The sequence below is a fragment of the Oncorhynchus clarkii genome, chromosome 10 (genome assembly GCF_045791955.1).
Source record: "Oncorhynchus clarkii lewisi isolate Uvic-CL-2024 chromosome 10, UVic_Ocla_1.0, whole genome shotgun sequence".
Taxonomy (NCBI): domain Eukaryota; kingdom Metazoa; phylum Chordata; class Actinopteri; order Salmoniformes; family Salmonidae; genus Oncorhynchus; species Oncorhynchus clarkii.
Genome location: NC_092156.1, coordinates 21095870 through 21113412, shown reverse-complemented (window position 1 = coordinate 21113412; position 17543 = coordinate 21095870). Strand labels below are relative to the sequence as shown.

Genomic DNA, 17543 nt, shown 5'->3' with positions numbered 1-17543 from the left:
GTTTGTGTGTGTAAGCTGTCCTGGTGGTGAATGATACAGAGGAAATGTGCTTTGATGATAGGGGCAGTTTGTATATTTTCCATGCAGAGAGTTATAGGAAGATTTACTGATTCTCACGTGGGGATAGCTTTAGTGGTTGAGGAGAGCAATGTCACATTCTGATGCTTTTTCTCTTCTTTTTAAGAGTACAATTTAAAAGAGAACTGCTTTAAAGTAAGTCAAGTTAAAACCTGGAAAAAGTTTTCAATCATGTTTTTTATTATACAGTCACAGATATTCATAACGTTTGACATTTCTTCAAATGTGCATTTTTGTTTCTACAGGTAACATTATTTCTTCGAAATACCCTTTTATGTTTAATCTGCTGTGGACATTCTATAGAAGATAAACCGATGTTGGGTGCCAAATTATTGGTGAATTTCTAGAAAAGGGGGCATAGTTCTCTGACATGTTGGTCCACTTTGGACATATTCTGCATCATTTCAGTTCAGCATATCTTGACATTTTAGTGCTATATCTGGTTGTCAAAAGTATCAACCTGTCCTCAGGGCAATTCGTAGGATTCGGCACTTACATTTGTTCCCCTCCATTTAGTATGATATACGTTAGCTTACGTTATGAATGGAATAGCAGTCGGACAATATATGACTTACCCAATCTTACAATGTCAAATGAGTTGGATGACATAACTTTATCATAAGTCTTGGAGGACATATGCTACCGTTCAAAAGTTTGGGGTCACTTAGAAATGTCCTTGTTTTTGAAAGAAAAGCTAATTTTTTTGTCCATTAAAATAACATAAATTGATCAGAAATACAGCTGGCAGCTTCATTAAATGTTACCCGCAAAACACGTCTCAACATCAACAGTGAAGAGGCGACTCCGGGATGCTGGACTTCTAGGCAGAGTTGCAAAGAAAAAGCCATTTCTCAAACTGGCCAATAAAAAGAAAAGATTAAGATGGGCAAAAGTACACAGACACTGGACAGAGGAACTCTGCCTTGAAGGCCAGCATCCCAGGGGTCACCCCGTCACTGTTGACGTTGAGAAATGTTTTTTTTTGTGGGTACTATTTAATGAAGCTGCCAGTTGAGGACTTGTGAGGCATCTGTTTCTCAAACTAGAGACTCTAATGTACTTGTCCTCTTGCTCAGTTGTGCACCGGGGCCTCCAACTCCTCTGTCTATTCTGGTTAGAGACAGTTTGTGCTGTTCTGTGAAGGGAGTAGTACACAGAGATGTATGAGAGTTTCAGTTTCTTGGCAATTTCTCGCATGGAATAGCCTTCATTTCTCAGAACAAGAATAGACTGATGAGTTTCAGAAAAAAGCTCTTTGTTTCTGGCCATTTTGAGCCTGTAATCGAACCCACAAATGCTGATGCTCCAGATACTTAACTAGTCTAAAGAAGGACAGTTTTTTAGCTTCTTTATTCAGAACAACAGTTTTCAGCTGTGCTAAGATAATTGTAAAAGGTTTTTCTAATGATCAATTAGCCTTTTGAAATTATAAACTTGGATTAGCTAACACAACGTGCCATCGGATCACAGGAGTGATGGTTGCTGATAATGGGCCTCTGTACGCCTATGTAGATATTCCATAAAAAATCAGCCGTTTCGAGCTACAATAGTCTTTACAAGATTAACAATGTCTACACTGTATTTCTGATCAATTTGATGTTATTTTAATGGACAAAAAATTGATTTTCTTTCAAAAACAAGGACATTTCTAAGTGACCCCAAACTTTTGAACGGTAGTGTATATTATACATATTTTTCTGAGACCAGGCTGCTTGTTGCGTTGTTACAACAAAGGAGAATTAGAAGAAGAATTGACATTGCTGGTTAGGAGAACTAACTTACTAGGGTGGCAGGTAGCCTAGCACTTAGATTGTTGGACCAGTAACCGAAAGGTCACTGGCTCGAATAGCCAAGCCGACAAGGTGAAAAATCTGTCTGTGCCACTTGAGAATGGCACTTAACCCTAATTTGCTCCAAGCGTGCCATACTACGAGGGCTGACCCTGTAAAACAACACATTTCACTGCACCTATAATCTATATATTTTTTTATTAACACCAAATTTTATGACAATTTAGGTTTTATTTATTTTTTATTTTATTTCAACTTTATTTAACCATGTAGGCCAGTTGAGAACAAGTTCTCATTTACAACTGCGACCTGGCCAAGATAAAGCAAAGCAGTGCAACAAAAACAACAACCCAGAGTTACACATGAACAAACGTAGAGTCAATAACACATAAGAAAATAAAAAAATACAAATCTATGTACAGTGTGTGCAGATGTAGAAGTGAAGGGAGGTAAGGCAATAAATAGGCCATAGAGGCAAAAATAATGACAATTTAGCATTAATACTGGAGTGATAGATGTGCAGATGATGATGTGCAAGTAGAGATACTGGGGTGCAAAAGAGCAAGAGGGTAAGTAATAATATGGGGATGAGGTAGTTTGGTGTGCTATTTACAGATTGGCTGTGTACAGGTACAGTGATCGGTAAGCTGCTCTGACAGCCGATGCTTAAAGTTAGAGAGGGAGATATAAGACTCCAGCTTCAGTAATTTTTGCAATTCGTTCCAGGCATTGGCAGCAGAGAACTGGAAGGAAAGGCGGCCAAAGGAAGTGCTGGCTTTGGGGATGACCAGTGCAATATTCCTGCTGGAACGGATGCTACGGGTGGGTGTTGCTATGGTAACCAGTGAGCTGAGAGAAGGCGGGGCTTTACCTATCAAAGACTTATAGATGACCTGGAGCCAGTGGGTTTGGCGACGGATATGTAGTGAGGGCCAGCCAACGAGAGAATACAGGTCACAGTGGTGGGTAGTATATGGGGCTTTGGTGATAAAATGGATGTCACTGTGATAGACTGCATCCAATTTGCTGAGTAGAGTGTTGGGGGCTATTTTGTAAATGACATTGCCGAAGTCAAGGATTGGTAGGATAGTCAGTTTTACGAGGTTATGTTTAACGGCATGAGTGAAGGAGGCTTTGTTGTGAAATAGGAAGCTGATTCTAGATTTAATTTTGGATTTGAGATGCTTAATGTGAATCTGGAAGGAGAGTTTACAGTCTAACCAGACACCTAGGTATTTATAGTTGTCCACATATTCTAGGTCAGAACCGTCCAGAGTAGTAATGCTAGTCGGGAGGGAGGGTGTGGGCAGCAATCGGTTGAAGAGCATGCACTTGGTTTTACTAGCATTTGGAGGAGCAGTTGGAGGCCAAGGAAGGAGTGTTGTATGGCGTTCAAGCTCGTTTGGAGGTTTGTTAGCACAGTGTCCAAAGAAGTGCCAGATGTATTCAGAATGGTGTCGTCTGCATAGAGGTGGATCAGAGAATCACCAGTAGAAAGAGCGACATCATTGATATATACAGAGAAAAGAGTCGGCCTGAGAATTGAACCCTGTGGCACCCCCATAGAGACTGCCAGAGGTCTGGACAACAGGCCCTCCGATTTGACACACTGAACTCTGTCTGAGAAGTAGTTGGTGAACCAGGTGAGGCAGTCATTTGAGAAGCCAAGGCTATTGAGTCTGCCGATAAGAATGCAGTGATTGACAGAGTAGAAAGCCTTGGCTAGTGGCATGGGGGGTATTCGATGCTAATGCAGAACGCCACAGGATGTTTTTGTGCTGGTCAAGAGCAGTCAAGTCTGGGGTGAACCAAGGGCTATATCTGTTCTTAGATCTACATTTTTTGAATGGGGCATGCTTATTTAAGATGGTGAGGAAAGCACTTTTGAAGAGCAACCAGGCATCCTCTACTGATGGGATGAGGTCAATATCCTTCCAGGATACCCGGGCCAGGTCAATTAGAAAGGCCTGCTCGCTGAAGTGTTTTAGGGAGCGGTAAAAGGTTAGAAGAACTAACAACAAAGGTTAGGAGAATTTACGTAGCAAGTTAGGTGATTTAGGTTAAGGTTAGCAAAAGCGTTAGGGGAAGGATTAATAACAGTTTTACAGTTGTCCCCGATGCGTCTCGAACCCGCAACCTTTGGATTTCTAGACGGTCACGGTATACCCCTCCCTATCCATCCTCATCCAGCATTTGTAACATAAAATAACATATCGTATTTAATGGATGTGCAAACATTTCGGTCCAGTCTTATGGTATTAGGGGCAATTTTGTGTACTATGTAGGACCATCATGGGAATCTCTCATATAGAGTATGTCTGGAAATTGTGGGTATGCCCCACAAAATGATTCTCGTAGTTCTTACAGCTTACATTTACAGAATAAACAAATACTATTGAATCGAAAGTGGGTCAAGGAATCACTCAGAAAATAATAATTAGGAGAATATTTGCTAAATTTACTTTTGATTAAAATAATCAGTGCTGTTTGAGGCAGAGCCTCTGATTTAACTCCTGATCTGCTCTCCACTATAGCTGCTTCAGCCCTTCACTTTCAATCAAAAACATCCAGTCATCAGTATTACTTCAACCTGACAGCTTTAGACAATTCTGTTTTTTCAGCAGATTCCCAAACGACAAAACTAGTAGTGCTGATTGGCTAGCTCTCTGCTTGTCCCTTTGTCTGCCCTCTCCGTTTGTTCTATCCCCCATTTCCCTATTCACCGATTCAAACGATAGCGCTATTAGCCTGCTGGAAATCTGCCTGTCTTGGCATTATAGGGGCCTAGTTGTATTTTATCAGGAAACCCAACTTTAATACAGAGTCACTTAGTCTTCATAAAAGGGGTATATTAAGGTAAGCTTGTCAGCGTGTGGTTGGATTTATGCAATAGTGTCATCCATCTTGAAAATAATGAATTATGATTTAGTGTGTTTGTGTGTGACAGTCAATCTCTGATTCTTTCCAGTATATGAAAAAAAAGAGTCAGTCATTCAGGGTAAAAATGAGGGTCAGTAAATGCTGATGTTAAATATTGGTATAGTGCTCCAAACATTTCATTTTTAAATGTAGATTTATATCCTAAATGTTTAAATGAATGACTATACTGCATATGGTCAAGTATATGAGTATATATAAGTTTACAGGTTGATATCACCAACTTTCATGGATAAAATAGGCACATGCTATCTGCTGTATTAAGAAATAAACAATAAATCATTTGTGTTTGGGAATAATCTGGTTATTGAACCACTGTGAAAAACTGACCAAATGTGTAACCTATAGAATCAGTTTCCAATAAATTATTGTAAAATCTCCACCAAATTATAACCAACAATTTTGTTGGTGTAAATAGAGTATGGATGGAAATGTAGGGTATGGTGACATATAGGTGACACTGAAAACAATTAGGTTGCCCTCTTCTGGCCAGTGTAAAATTGATAGATAATTGATGGGAGTGTCTATGGCTAATTAGTTTCTGCTCTCACAGTAAGAAGAAAAGTAGAGTTGTTTTTGAAAGGGATGACAGTTTTAATGTGATTTCATTTAAAAAAATCTGATATATTGGCACTCAATGCTGGCAATTAAATATTAGCATTAGTACATCTTTCAGTATTTGGGACAGTTTTACAGTAGTTATTTCTAGAATAGCAACAGATGTGATCACAAATGAACATACTCTTGAGAAGAGTATTGAGAAGCTGCTATAAGAACAGTAATACATACATTAAAAGTGGATCTACGATATTTGCAATGGTTATTAAAACGATGTTCTGGATTTTACCAGACATAATCTGCCATTTAAATAAATGTGAAATTGAAATGAGAACGACCAGGGTTTGATCAGAAGATATTGTTTTCAGGTAGTACAAGTGACAAATACATCAAATATCAAAGTTATCCTGGGCAAATGCCCTGAGTGAAGCTCTATAATATAAGAGGTGAGGGCCCATCCTTTCCCACTGATCTCCCAGAGAACAAAGTGGACCTCAGAATAGACACATACCTGCAACCCTTTGGCTCAATCCAGTGGAAACTATGTGATAATTACAATGCAATTACCAACACTTAGAACCTCTCTTGCTGAAGTGTGTGTGTGTGTTGACAGGGGGCCGCGGCTGACCCCTGTATTCTAAGTGACCTCAAGCTCATCATTGTGTGTGCGTGTTTGTGTGTCAGGTTGCAGGTGCAGGATGTACAGCTTCATGGGCGGAGGGCTGTTCTGTGCAGGCGTGGGGAACATCCTCCTGATTGTTTCTACGGCAACCGATTATTGGATGCAGTACCGACACTCCAACAACTACATGCATCAGGGCCTGTGGCGGTACTGCATGCCGGGGAAATGCTTTACACACAATGACAGCATTGGTGAGGACTACAGCCAGTGCACACAATGCTATCATAACACTGTCATAACACCCAAAACATATCATAGCGAGCCATAAATGGTATATGAGTGGTGCTATTTCCATGTTATGTGCCATGTCAGTGGTACAGCCTATGAATCACAAAATGATGTGATGGGAGCTATACCAATCACACCACAGCTTGTTGATTTTGGCATGAAAGAGTCATTATCCTAGTCACAGCATGAGCATCAAGGCTTGCTTTCCATAACAAGATTCATATTTGCCAAGCACAGTTCAAACGTCATCAATATGGTTAGTTTCAGGTCAAAACAGTCCAGGGTCAGTCTCTCTTGTACCCTGACAATTCCTGTTAACCTTTGACTCCCTGCAGCCCACTTGGATGCCACCCGAGCACTTATGATCCTCTCTCTTCTGGCCTGTTTCATTGGCATCATTATCGGCATCATGGCCTTCATCCACTCCTCGTTCTTCAACAGGTTTGACAAAACCTTTGCTGCAGGCATATTGTTCTTCATCTCATGTAAGTTGGGTTCACTAACTTCTTTTCACTTATTTTACACATTTTACAGAGGACATTTTCACATATGAAATTATGTACCCTGGTTCGGTTTCCTGGAGCGTTTGTGGGAATTCTACAGAATACGAGTTGCTTTCACAATACCTGAAATAACAGTTTCATGGTGCAATTAGCAAGACTCACATTCTACATGACGTTAGCGAGCTAGCTTGTTTACAATGCGCAAAAAGTTCCATGTGACCCCCTCCACAATACCTGATGCTCTGGTCCTGGATCTTGGACCCACTAATCACGCAGGTCCAGGTTTGTGTCAGCCAGTGTTCGTTTGAGTTTCACACAAGCTTTATAGCGCGGATCAGGGTACCGAAAGCTCCGGGATCCTGATCATAAGCGGATACGTGAAAGCACCCATACTGTTTGGTTTTCTTTCCATGTCAAATGTTGTAACTGTATGATAAGTGATATAAGGTTATCTTTATTTGTTGGATGCTGAATACAACTTTTAGTTCAAATTCAAAGATTCTGTCGGTCGAATGGTGTCTAATGGTTTTTATGAACCACATGGTTTTTGAAGAATAAAACTTAAATACACCAGGCAAAATTTGGCATGGAATAGCATAATGATATAATTGCAGTGGCAAACAGAGCTTAGGAACACAACATCAGGAGTCTGTGTATTAGTTTGACTTTCTGAGTTGTGCATCGTCCTGGTGGTTGGCGACAGAACATATGTATAATCTCTAGGAACTATATTTACCAGACGTAAAAATAAATGTGTCCCTCACTATCAAATAAAAGTCCAAATTAAATTTTTGTCCGAACCGCACCATAATACATCGGCGTTAGACATCTGGTTGCCATTAGACCACGCACTTCACGCGAGACGTCCTACCACATAATCTATTTTACACAGCAGGAAAAAAGTATGGTGCGGTTTGGACAAAAGTAGGATTCTGACATTTAATTGATAGCAAGGGACACCTTTCATTTTACGTCTGGTAAGTAGAGTTCCTAGAGATTACACATATGCTTTTGTTGACAGGAAACGTTTTAGTGAAGCCGGCTATATTGTGGTATGGTTATTTTCCGTCGCCAATCACCAGAACGATGCACAACTCAGGGTGTCCAACCAATACACAGACTCCCGATGTTGTGTCACAAAGCTATGGCGAGTCGTGACTATGGGACCTACACCTTCAGAGGGAACAAAAATCTTCCAATACATTGTATCAAACTCAAAAATCAAGAAAACATAGCATCACTTAATGCGCCCAACATTATATGTACTCTAGTCGGAAAATTGTAGTTCTAGTGAAGGAGGCGCAATGCTTTTTTATGGAATTTATGAATGAATCAAACAGGCCTGGCCTTGCTTCGGGGTGCCGCACACAGAGAGTCAGAATCGGCATGGACACATGTGGCACAGAACATAAAGTAATGCGACCAGCGAAACAAACACAGTCTTTACATAACCTATGATAACCTAACACCAATATCACCAATACCGACAACAACAGCGTCACATAAAAGGTGACAGGTTCATTGTGCTAAAAGGACAACCATTTCATTCCAAAATGAAATTAACAAACCAGCTATTACTTCCCATTGCAAATATATTTTAGCACATTCATCACACTAACCGGTGATCTAACATTTAAATGCAACAATGTTTCACAGTCATTATTTTCAATAAGATAGCCAACTGCAAAAAATAAAACAGTGTCATTCACCAGATGATCACTTGAAAACAAAGTTTGAAAGTTGTTCTTGAAAAGGGTGCTACTAACAGTTTAGCAACAACATCCAAATTGAGGCCTTCTGTCCACCTTCTGAAGGCCTAGCCAATGGCTGACTGAGTTAGCTAGATTTTTCTACCCAGAGACCACCAAGGAAAAATCCTGATTGGATATTTTTTCTCGTCAGTATTAACCCTTCTCTATCCAACACAAACTCAGGAGGTGAAAGCAGAAGACAACTACAATTATTGTAAAGATGAAAAAGAAATTAAAACAACATTTTAAATCATTCCTTAGACCTTCTCTGAAGGCCCTCACAGTTCCCCACTGTATAATTGTCTGGATGAAATCTGGTTCTGGTTGAAGCCAGGTCAGATACTCAAATTATAACTATAACTAGCTAGGTTTCCATCCAATTGTTGAACGATTTTTATGCAAATTTCTAATATACGTATAAAGACCATATGCTAATTTTCCCACCAGATATGTGTTTCCATCAAATTGGCTTGTTGCAGATAAAAGGCTGTGCATGATGACATTGTAAACATTTTTTTTTAAATGTACGTAAATTCCCATGTACCAAATAAAAAATACAAGTTAAATTGTTTTCCATCACATTTTCTACTGCTGGTTTTGGCAACATCTTACAGATACAGTGCGGGTATAGCCTATACATGATAATATTATTATGGACAAAAGAGCAAGATCATTTTTATTTGTCAAATGGCAGCCAAGCATTATCATAATGTCACCAGCATAAGACCCTCAATATTTATTGTAAAGGGGCATCAAGCTCATCACCATGAAGTTTCACCACCCTGTGAAGTTCATCATAACTTATTTCATATGTAGCCTAATAAACTGCATCCTTTCCCGTTATAGAGGGAGAACCACACAACACATGACTCCAAGTTTACTTCGATATGATGGTTATTAGGCCTATATCAATATTTGTGCATAAATCCATTTCCACCACCATTTCTCACATAATTAATTTGACCAACAAAAAGATCCCACCCTGTGTAGCATATTTTGTTTGTAAACATTTTGGAAAGTTTACAGACAAATGTGCTTTTTCCATCAGGCCTATCATAACATTTTTTATCCGGCATGTAACCTACTTTACTCGCATAAAAAGTTTGGAAGGAAACCTGTTTACTGACTATAAAAAGCACTATTTTGGTTGTTATCTGGGTAGTTTGGTCCACTATGCAGAATATCATGATTGATGTATAAAAAAATATTTAAAAAATTCTGTGTTTCATTGTATTTGCAGGGACTTTAAATATTGTAATATTGTTTACATTTTTGCATGTGTCTGCCCTTGTGTTTGGCACTTTCAACATTAACCTGAAACAATACTAGAAAATACGATCTTAGTTCCATCTTATTATTGACTAAATCTAGCCTATTGTTTACTAATTAGACATACAAAAGGAAATCAGATACTTCCAACAGCAAACTGTTCACTAAATAAGTGTGCATAATTGTGTATCAGTGTTGAAATTGATCAGTATCCACTGACGTCACAATTTGACAGATTTCTGTGTTAAAACCTAAAGCATAAAACTCTTAAGACTTTTAAGAATCCAAGAAATGCAAAAACATGGATGCCATCGTTAAATGATGTGATGTTGCAGTAAGTAGTTTGCTCTCTTTTTCTCTCCAGGCTTTTTCGTGTTGCTAGCAATGGCAGTGTACACTGGCGTGACGATTAATTACTATGGTAAACGCTATGGCAACTGGAGGTTCTCCTGGTCCTTCATCATCGGCTGGGTGTCAGTGGTGCTAAACTTCTTTTCAGGTAAAACCAAAACAACACAGGTCACACTCCCCACATAACATTTAATTGTGAACTAATGTTTTATTTAAGCAAATATATTATATATATTATTAATACTCCATATGGTTAATCCAAGGCCGGTGTGTGTGTGTGTGTGTGTGTGTGTGTGTGTGTGTGTGTGTGTGTGTGTGTGTGTGTGTGTGTGTGTGTGCGTGCACGCGCGCATGCATGTGTACGAGTACATGATGTCTTTGTCTTTCTTTTAAAGGTGTATTCTATATGTGTGCCTATCGGATGCACGAATGCCCCAGAAACTCAAACTCTCACTAGAAGACTTCCAAAATTATAATCAATGTCTTATATTGAGAGCTTGTGGCTGTTCCCCCGAATTTGAGAGTCAAGATGGATCGATCCACTATTTACTTTTGGAACATGGATTCTAGTATTTTAAGTGATCTGAATAAAGGACGCTGGGGATAAACATGTATCCTTTTTAATTATTAAATGCTTGTTCTTTTATATTTGCACAGCCCATTTTTACATGTCAGAAATCTAGACAATTTTGAGTACAGGTCTGATATGGTAAAGTATATACATTATCTGCAATGCAGACAAACTAACACAGATCTGGTCAAGTAAAATTATCCAAGTACTTCAAATAAAATGTGACAGATGCATAAATATACTGTCTCCTGTATGTAGGTATAGCTACTAACAATAGAATTACGCCTTAGCAGAGTTGGGCAGGCTTCAAGAAATTATAGAACACAACTGCCCAGGGTCAGGCTATAGAAGAATAGCAGTCGTTTTCAAGTGTGTATCTTTTGGAAAATGTTAGTAATAGTTTTATAGCATGTATGGGGATGCACAATAAGCTGCTATGTTGAACACATATGCCATTATTACATAGGCTATCATAAAAAAACATGTATATGTTTGGATCATACAAAAATGATTTGGTCCTGTGGCAGGCATTCTTGTACAACATGATGAATGATATGATGTCCAGACTAACTGGATTGGTTAAGTGGAAGACGGGGATAAACCTATTGCATGCAAGATGATACACTGGTGCAGGGTAAACATATTTGCCAAACACATTGTGTGTGGAATTTGTGTCATGATTTCACTTCGATTGGTTAAACATTGACTGAGGTTAATTGATGGTAGTCAGAAATATTTAGGCCACCATTTCCCAAACTCTGGGGACCCCAAGGGGCAGACATTTTGTTTTTTTGCCCTAGCACTACACAGCTATTTCAAATAATCAAATCTAGATAAGTTGAATATTTGAACTAGCTGTGCAGTGCTAGGAAAAAAAACGAAATGTGCACCCCTTGGGGTCCCCAGGACAGAGTTTGGGAAACTCTGGTTTAGGCCAATAGGACAATGTTTTGCGATAAAGGTGTTGGGAAAATGTATGCATATTTAAATTAATATGACATTGCCTTCCTTGTATTTCACAATCAATCATCATGTTACATATCAACTGATTCCAAAAGTTCAGTGAAGACTAAGGATCTAATAATACATGTTCTTCACGCAACCGCGCCACTGGTACATGATGGGAAGCCCCGACGCAAAAAAAGACGAATGTCAAAACAATGTATAGCTTATTTCCACTTAATTTGATTCATCTTGTTACCAGATCAATATAGTAACACTGCAAAAAAAAATGACCAGACGACGTCTCTGAAGCTAAACGATGTATTACCAAATAGAATGCTGCAAGCCTCTTATGGTCAATCCACTATCTGCATTGGCCGTGCAGCATTTACGGTGATACGGCCTCTGCAGAAGTCAGGTCATTCATACTTCTTGGGCTTTGTGGAGCAGCGCATAGATGTTGTGAAGGAAGTTGTCAAGGAAGTGAGTTTGTGTTTATACAGAACCTCCCGCCCCCACCTACCATCAACCAATCACATTGAGCCCTCGGCATTGTTACAGGATTTGGGAGGCGCACAGCAATGTGGTAGGGAGCTCAATTTGGCCTCTGCGTGGCTCCGGAGGCTCCGCAATTCCGTCACATATCCATACAGCGCCTCCATACAGCGCATCCGACAACATTTTCAGGTCAAGCATAAATTGGCTTTTAGAATTGATGCTCTGGCGCCCAGGCACTACATTTTACTTGATGAAATGGCTGTTAAAAGCCGATTGACTATCCGTGCAAAGACGATTTCATCATCATTGTTTATTTACACTACTTTAAAATGTACCTCTTAAACCAACAGTTACCCTGATGTTCTTTTAAGAAGGGCTGAGGAGGCGCACTTGCATCTCAGAGGTTTTCTCAACTTAGTTCATGATTTAGCTGGAAAGACTCAAAATACTACTATGCTTTGCAAGTGTTTTTTTTTTCTTTCAGCAAGTTAATTTGTTCTATAGGCCTATTATATTCAACAAATGTTTATACAGGTAGCCTTCTACAGATATGTCAAAAAGGGCCTCAAGAGGATTACCAAAGTGAACTAAGACCTGCAAGTCATGTCATATCACTTCATTCGATCAACTGTCGAATTGTGCAGTTGCCATAAAAGTCTATGATTTCTGGACTCTGCTCAGATAGAGAAACAAACGAAAACAGTGCCTCAAGCTGTCACATTTCCAAGTTCATTAAACTGGTGCTACATTACATTTGGAGTCATTTGCAAGGTGCACATTCATTTTCCTTATACAAGCTCATGCATATGGAGGACATGTTTAAGATGTGGCTCAGTAATGCAATTTCGTGAGTAATTGAATCCAGTAATTAATTTGTTCTGCCTACCTGATCAAATGGAAATACTGTCCTCGCGCCCAAGGATTACTACTTCCGCTCTAACATCACCCATAATTGCCTAATAGCATTGCAGCGAAAATTCTGCCTGCATTAAGACACTTTCACATTAGCCAGTGTGATTGGAAATGTGATGACAACACGATATCAACAAATTAAGGCTTCAGTCGCGTAAATGTCGCAGGAGCACCACTTGTACTCTCACAGATTGTAATACCAACAATTACAGCCAATTTAGGGTGGAATTAGCAGATAGCCCTGTTATATCCCCCGCCTCAGCGATCCGCTCAAAATGACTAACTAAGAAAATATAGTATAGCCTAGGGATTACAAGAACAGGCTACTGTTGCACAAAAAAAGTAATGCCATTTAGAGTAGTAAATGTTAGTTGTCTGTCGTCTATTTGGGAATGCCAACAGCAGTCCCACGGATGTTAGGAGTTACACTGCAAAAAGTCTAAGATAGGCTACATGTAGAAAGTGAAACGTTATCATTTGTTAATCATTGGTATACCTTGTTATAAACAGTTGATGTTTATAAATAGTCTATACATTGCACCACAGGTTATGTGACATATATAATACTCTAATGACTTAAAATAGTAGGATATATGTTCATACTCAAATTTGACTGGAAAATGGGCGAATGGAAGCAAGTTTGACTGAGACGCGGGAACAACTGCAGGACTTCCGTGGGAAGGCTTTTTCAGCACCATGGCGAGCGACCCTCCCTCTTCGTCATCACCATGATTAATCCATACAAAACTAATTCCATGCTCCGCCCCACTGGCGTGCTATTGGCTGATTACAAATCAATTTCACAATTTACCACAGTCGCTCCCCTTGGATAAATAGTAGGCTAATTTACCTCCCACTGGCACTGAATAAATAGTAGGCTAATCTGCCTGGCACCACTCACTGGCTGCCACACAGACGACAATTCTAGCGTTTGAGACTGACGAGAAGGGCAAGAAGTTTAGTGCTACCCTCCCCTGGTTTGTTAGGGTGCGCATAGCATCGACTTCACACGGACTCAATTTTGAAAGTGTTTTCAGAGATTTAAGATGAATCTGAACTATACATCCCCCATGCCTCAGATGCCAGCCCAGAGGTCAACGTCGTTCTTCATCGAAGATATTTTATTACACAAACCCAAGCCTCTGAGAGAGGTCTTCCACTCGCCGTTCTCAAGCTCTCTGGCGTCCCGAATGCCTCTCCTAGAATATGGATACCCACTGATGCCCACTCCGATACTAGCGCATCACCCGCACCATCCTCTACAAAAACTGGACCATCACCAGTATTTCTTTACGTCTGGTAAGTCAACGAAGGCACTGGACTGGTAAATGCATTCACGATGCTAAGGCAGTCAGAGAGTGCAATGGCAGTTAAGACATTGACATTCCGTTAGGCCTATAAAGATTTAATTCCAAATGGGTCTTTTATAATGTTAGTGCATGCATAATTTCAATTTTAGTAGCCCATTAAACCTAATAGCCTGACAAATCGATGGAATTGTCTCCGGCGTTTTACAACAGGTGCATCCGCCTTTTCGCGCGTAAACATTGGTGCAAAAAAAAAAACGTTTTCGAATAAATCCAACAATCAGAACAAAATCTATTTATACTCCATTATATAATGATTGGGTAAATATAACGAGGCCTAAGGTAATGGTGTGAAGAAATTGCATGGAGTAAAACTGATTTTTCCCACATGCCTAGAGTTTGACATCTCATTTAACTTATCAACTTAACTTAACAAATGTATATCTTAATATAATTTTATTAAATATTGTGTTGAATTACATTTTGGATGCAATATTTATTTCACAGGGATGCAAATGCCGGCTTTATTTCAGCATCATCCAGAGTTACCCGGCAAGCATTGCAGACGCAGGAAGGCGAGAACGGTTTTCTCGGATTCTCAACTATCTGGTCTTGAAAAGAGATTTGAGATACAACGGTACCTATCCACGCCAGAACGAGTGGAGTTGGCAACAGCGTTAAGTCTCTCGGAAACCCAGGTAAGAAAACTAAATTCACACAATCAACATAGCCTTCGGGATGGTCGCATTGTGCTGCAAAGCAAGTTTATTAAATATTCCACCTTTGTCACACAGGTGAAAACATGGTTTCAAAACAGAAGGATGAAGCATAAAAAGCAACTGAGGAAAACACAAGATGACCAGAAAAATCCGAATGATTTAGATAGATCCATGGATAACGCAAGTGAGAGTGAACTCAACGAAAAAAATACAGATGATGTTAACAGTGGAATCGAGCCGAACTCGTACATTTTGGAAAATGAGGACGATGTTGATATCGAGGATGACATTTGCTCGCCAGAACCTTCACTATAGAGCAAGTGGCAAGTTGTTTTAAAAACAAATAACCATGACCCATTGTAAATGTAAATATTGAATTGTGTCTTTTCCATATGAAATTATATATAGCTTTTTTAAACAAATCAATGATAATAATGCAAAGTAGTATTTATTCAAGGGTATGCGTAATATGTCACTACACATTCATTTTAGGCTCTGTCTATATTTATGTTTTCCGTGACTGTAAAATACATCATATCAAACAACTGTACATAAAACATATAATCTGAAGCAATGTTCATTATTAGGAAGTTATTAATAATATTATTATTAGTATGACTATTATCTTTGAATCAAAAGTCAAACAAAAACCAGACATCATAATTTTAAGATTTTTTTTTATTGTTTAAAGCCACAAGTTTAATATTTTGCGAGAAAATCTTTGAGAACCATTTATATATAACTACTTTGATAAACAAAATCGACATCTCAATTGCAGCATGTCACATTTTTAACCTATCTTTTTGCACTTTCGTTCAGGTAGCCTAATGAAAGATGTTGCAGCATATGCCCATTGAAGTGTTATTGCTTTACTATTAAAACGTGCATGATAACAAGTGCTAATTGTTTATTTAGCCTGTACCATTTCCCGTTTACGTTAGTTGGTTTTATTATTAGGCAAAGGGATTAAAGTTTCACTTTCCTCTAAACTTGGATGAATTGACCAATGTTTCAATTTAATGCCAGTTAATACTTTATTAGTTCGTTATTAATCAATAATTATATCTTTATAGGACACTGGAGATTTAACTAGAACATATATTTGTATTTAATTGAAATAGTTTTATAGGAATACTCATACTTTTGAAAAGCAATATGATTGTTAGACCGGTTCTGCGACCTCTTTTTTACTTCAATAATAATAGCATCTTCATTTGAATTAATTATGGTTATAATAATATTTTTAAGTAGGCTATTATTTTGCATAGGCCTATCCGCATTAATATCTTAGAAAATGCACCTTCCGTATCTAGAGAAGAGATCAGTTGTAATAGCTTTTTACTAACATAACCCACCTATTAAAGAACCAGGAGCCATTTAGCTCTGGAGGTAATGTGAATCTGAGGCTGCCTGTTTAAGTTGCTCGTGCGGTTGTAAACCTTGGTAGGTGGGACCACGCTGAGTGAGGAATACAAGAAAGACTTCCACACACTATAACAAATAGTTGTTACATGTAACATGGAGGAAGCTATTCATAAACATTCTCATGACTTTTATTCAACTTCAGTTATTCTGCCACTGGATCACCAAATGTCTTAGCAGAAAGAGAAGACGTGCACCACTGACTCAAGCAGTCGACTCAAAACAACATGGACCCCTCACAAATTGCGTTCAATGCTAAGCTAAATGGGGATATTTGGACAGACATTTAAGTCTAATGTGTGCATAATGTTGTTGACATTAAAAGTAAACCAGCCCATCGTTGGTCTTTGCCTCTCCGTGGTAGAATATTACTCGAAAGTTGTTGCCAAAAGGAATTAATCGTTTGCGTAGTAAAATAGGCTACCAGCTCCAACCAAACTAAATTTGACACTCAATAATTAAAAAATTTAACGAATGTTGTAAAACAGAAAAAATGTTCTGTAAGTATGGAAAGAATGCAGGATAAAATAAAGTAATTCAGTATAGCCTAGAAATGTAGTCACCTCTTGAAACACAACTGCCACACATGAAAACAATATGCATTGAAGATTATGATTATTTAAATATTCTCCACCTGTGTCAATCAACCATCACTTAATTGATTGGCCAATCAGCAGAGACACTTAACAGAAAACGATTTGGACAAATAACAGCAAAGGGAATTGAGAGCCCTTCATTGTATAATGAAACATACATCGATATGTTAGTAATAATAGCATGCGTTAATTTAAACACAACAGTAAATGTTGGGGGTTTAAATTACAACATTGAAAACAGTGTCCATGACTTGGTGAAAGTAACTCTATAACACACCCATTTTTAATTTTCTCTGAATATGACCAAAATCAGTCAGTAAACATTGTTAAAATATACTCACATTAGATAATACTCATCAGTAGCATGCAGACACACAAATTTGACATTTGAGAAACATGGATGAATGTCTAATTCTGATGTGAGACAGA

The 17543-nt window shown here is 38.7% G+C and overlaps 2 protein-coding genes across 2 annotated transcripts; both read left to right on the top strand.

The window, feature by feature from the left end:
* The first annotated feature begins 6046 nt into the window (after nt 1-6046).
* LOC139419471 (lens fiber membrane intrinsic protein-like) lies at nt 6047-10755 on the top strand. Its single transcript, XM_071169420.1, has 4 exons — nt 6047-6236; nt 6609-6758; nt 10161-10295; nt 10543-10755. Exons 1-4 carry the CDS (start codon nt 6062-6064, stop codon nt 10602-10604), a joined length of 522 nt encoding a protein of 173 aa, XP_071025521.1. The 5' UTR covers nt 6047-6061; the 3' UTR covers nt 10605-10755.
* Nucleotides 10756-14116: 3361 nt separating this feature from the next.
* On the top strand, nt 14117-15411 carry LOC139419470 (brain-specific homeobox protein homolog). Its single transcript, XM_071169419.1, has 3 exons — nt 14117-14369; nt 14885-15075; nt 15172-15411. The coding sequence occupies exons 1-3, from the start codon at nt 14117-14119 to the stop codon at nt 15409-15411; spliced, it is 684 nt and encodes a 227-aa protein (XP_071025520.1).
* Nucleotides 15412-17543: the final 2132 nt, after the last annotated feature.

What these genes read in the sequence shown, in the direction of transcription:
- LOC139419471 (XM_071169420.1), top strand. Translation starts at nt 6,062, where the DNA reads ATGTACAGCTTCATGGGCGGAGGGCTGTTCTGTGCAGGCGTGGGGAAC. An exon ending in CATATTGTTCTTCATCTCAT is followed by an intron (nt 6,759 to 10,160) that starts GTAAGTTGGGTT and finishes TTTTCTCTCCAG; the next exon opens with GCTTTTTCGTGTTGCTAGCA. An exon ending in GGTGCTAAACTTCTTTTCAG is followed by an intron (nt 10,296 to 10,542) that starts GTAAAACCAAAA and finishes TTTCTTTTAAAG; the next exon opens with GTGTATTCTATATGTGTGCC.
- LOC139419470 (XM_071169419.1), top strand. Translation starts at nt 14,117, where the DNA reads ATGAATCTGAACTATACATCCCCCATGCCTCAGATGCCAGCCCAGAGG. An exon ending in CCAGTATTTCTTTACGTCTG is followed by an intron (nt 14,370 to 14,884) that starts GTAAGTCAACGA and finishes TTTATTTCACAG; the next exon opens with GGATGCAAATGCCGGCTTTA. An exon ending in TAAGTCTCTCGGAAACCCAG is followed by an intron (nt 15,076 to 15,171) that starts GTAAGAAAACTA and finishes TTTGTCACACAG; the next exon opens with GTGAAAACATGGTTTCAAAA.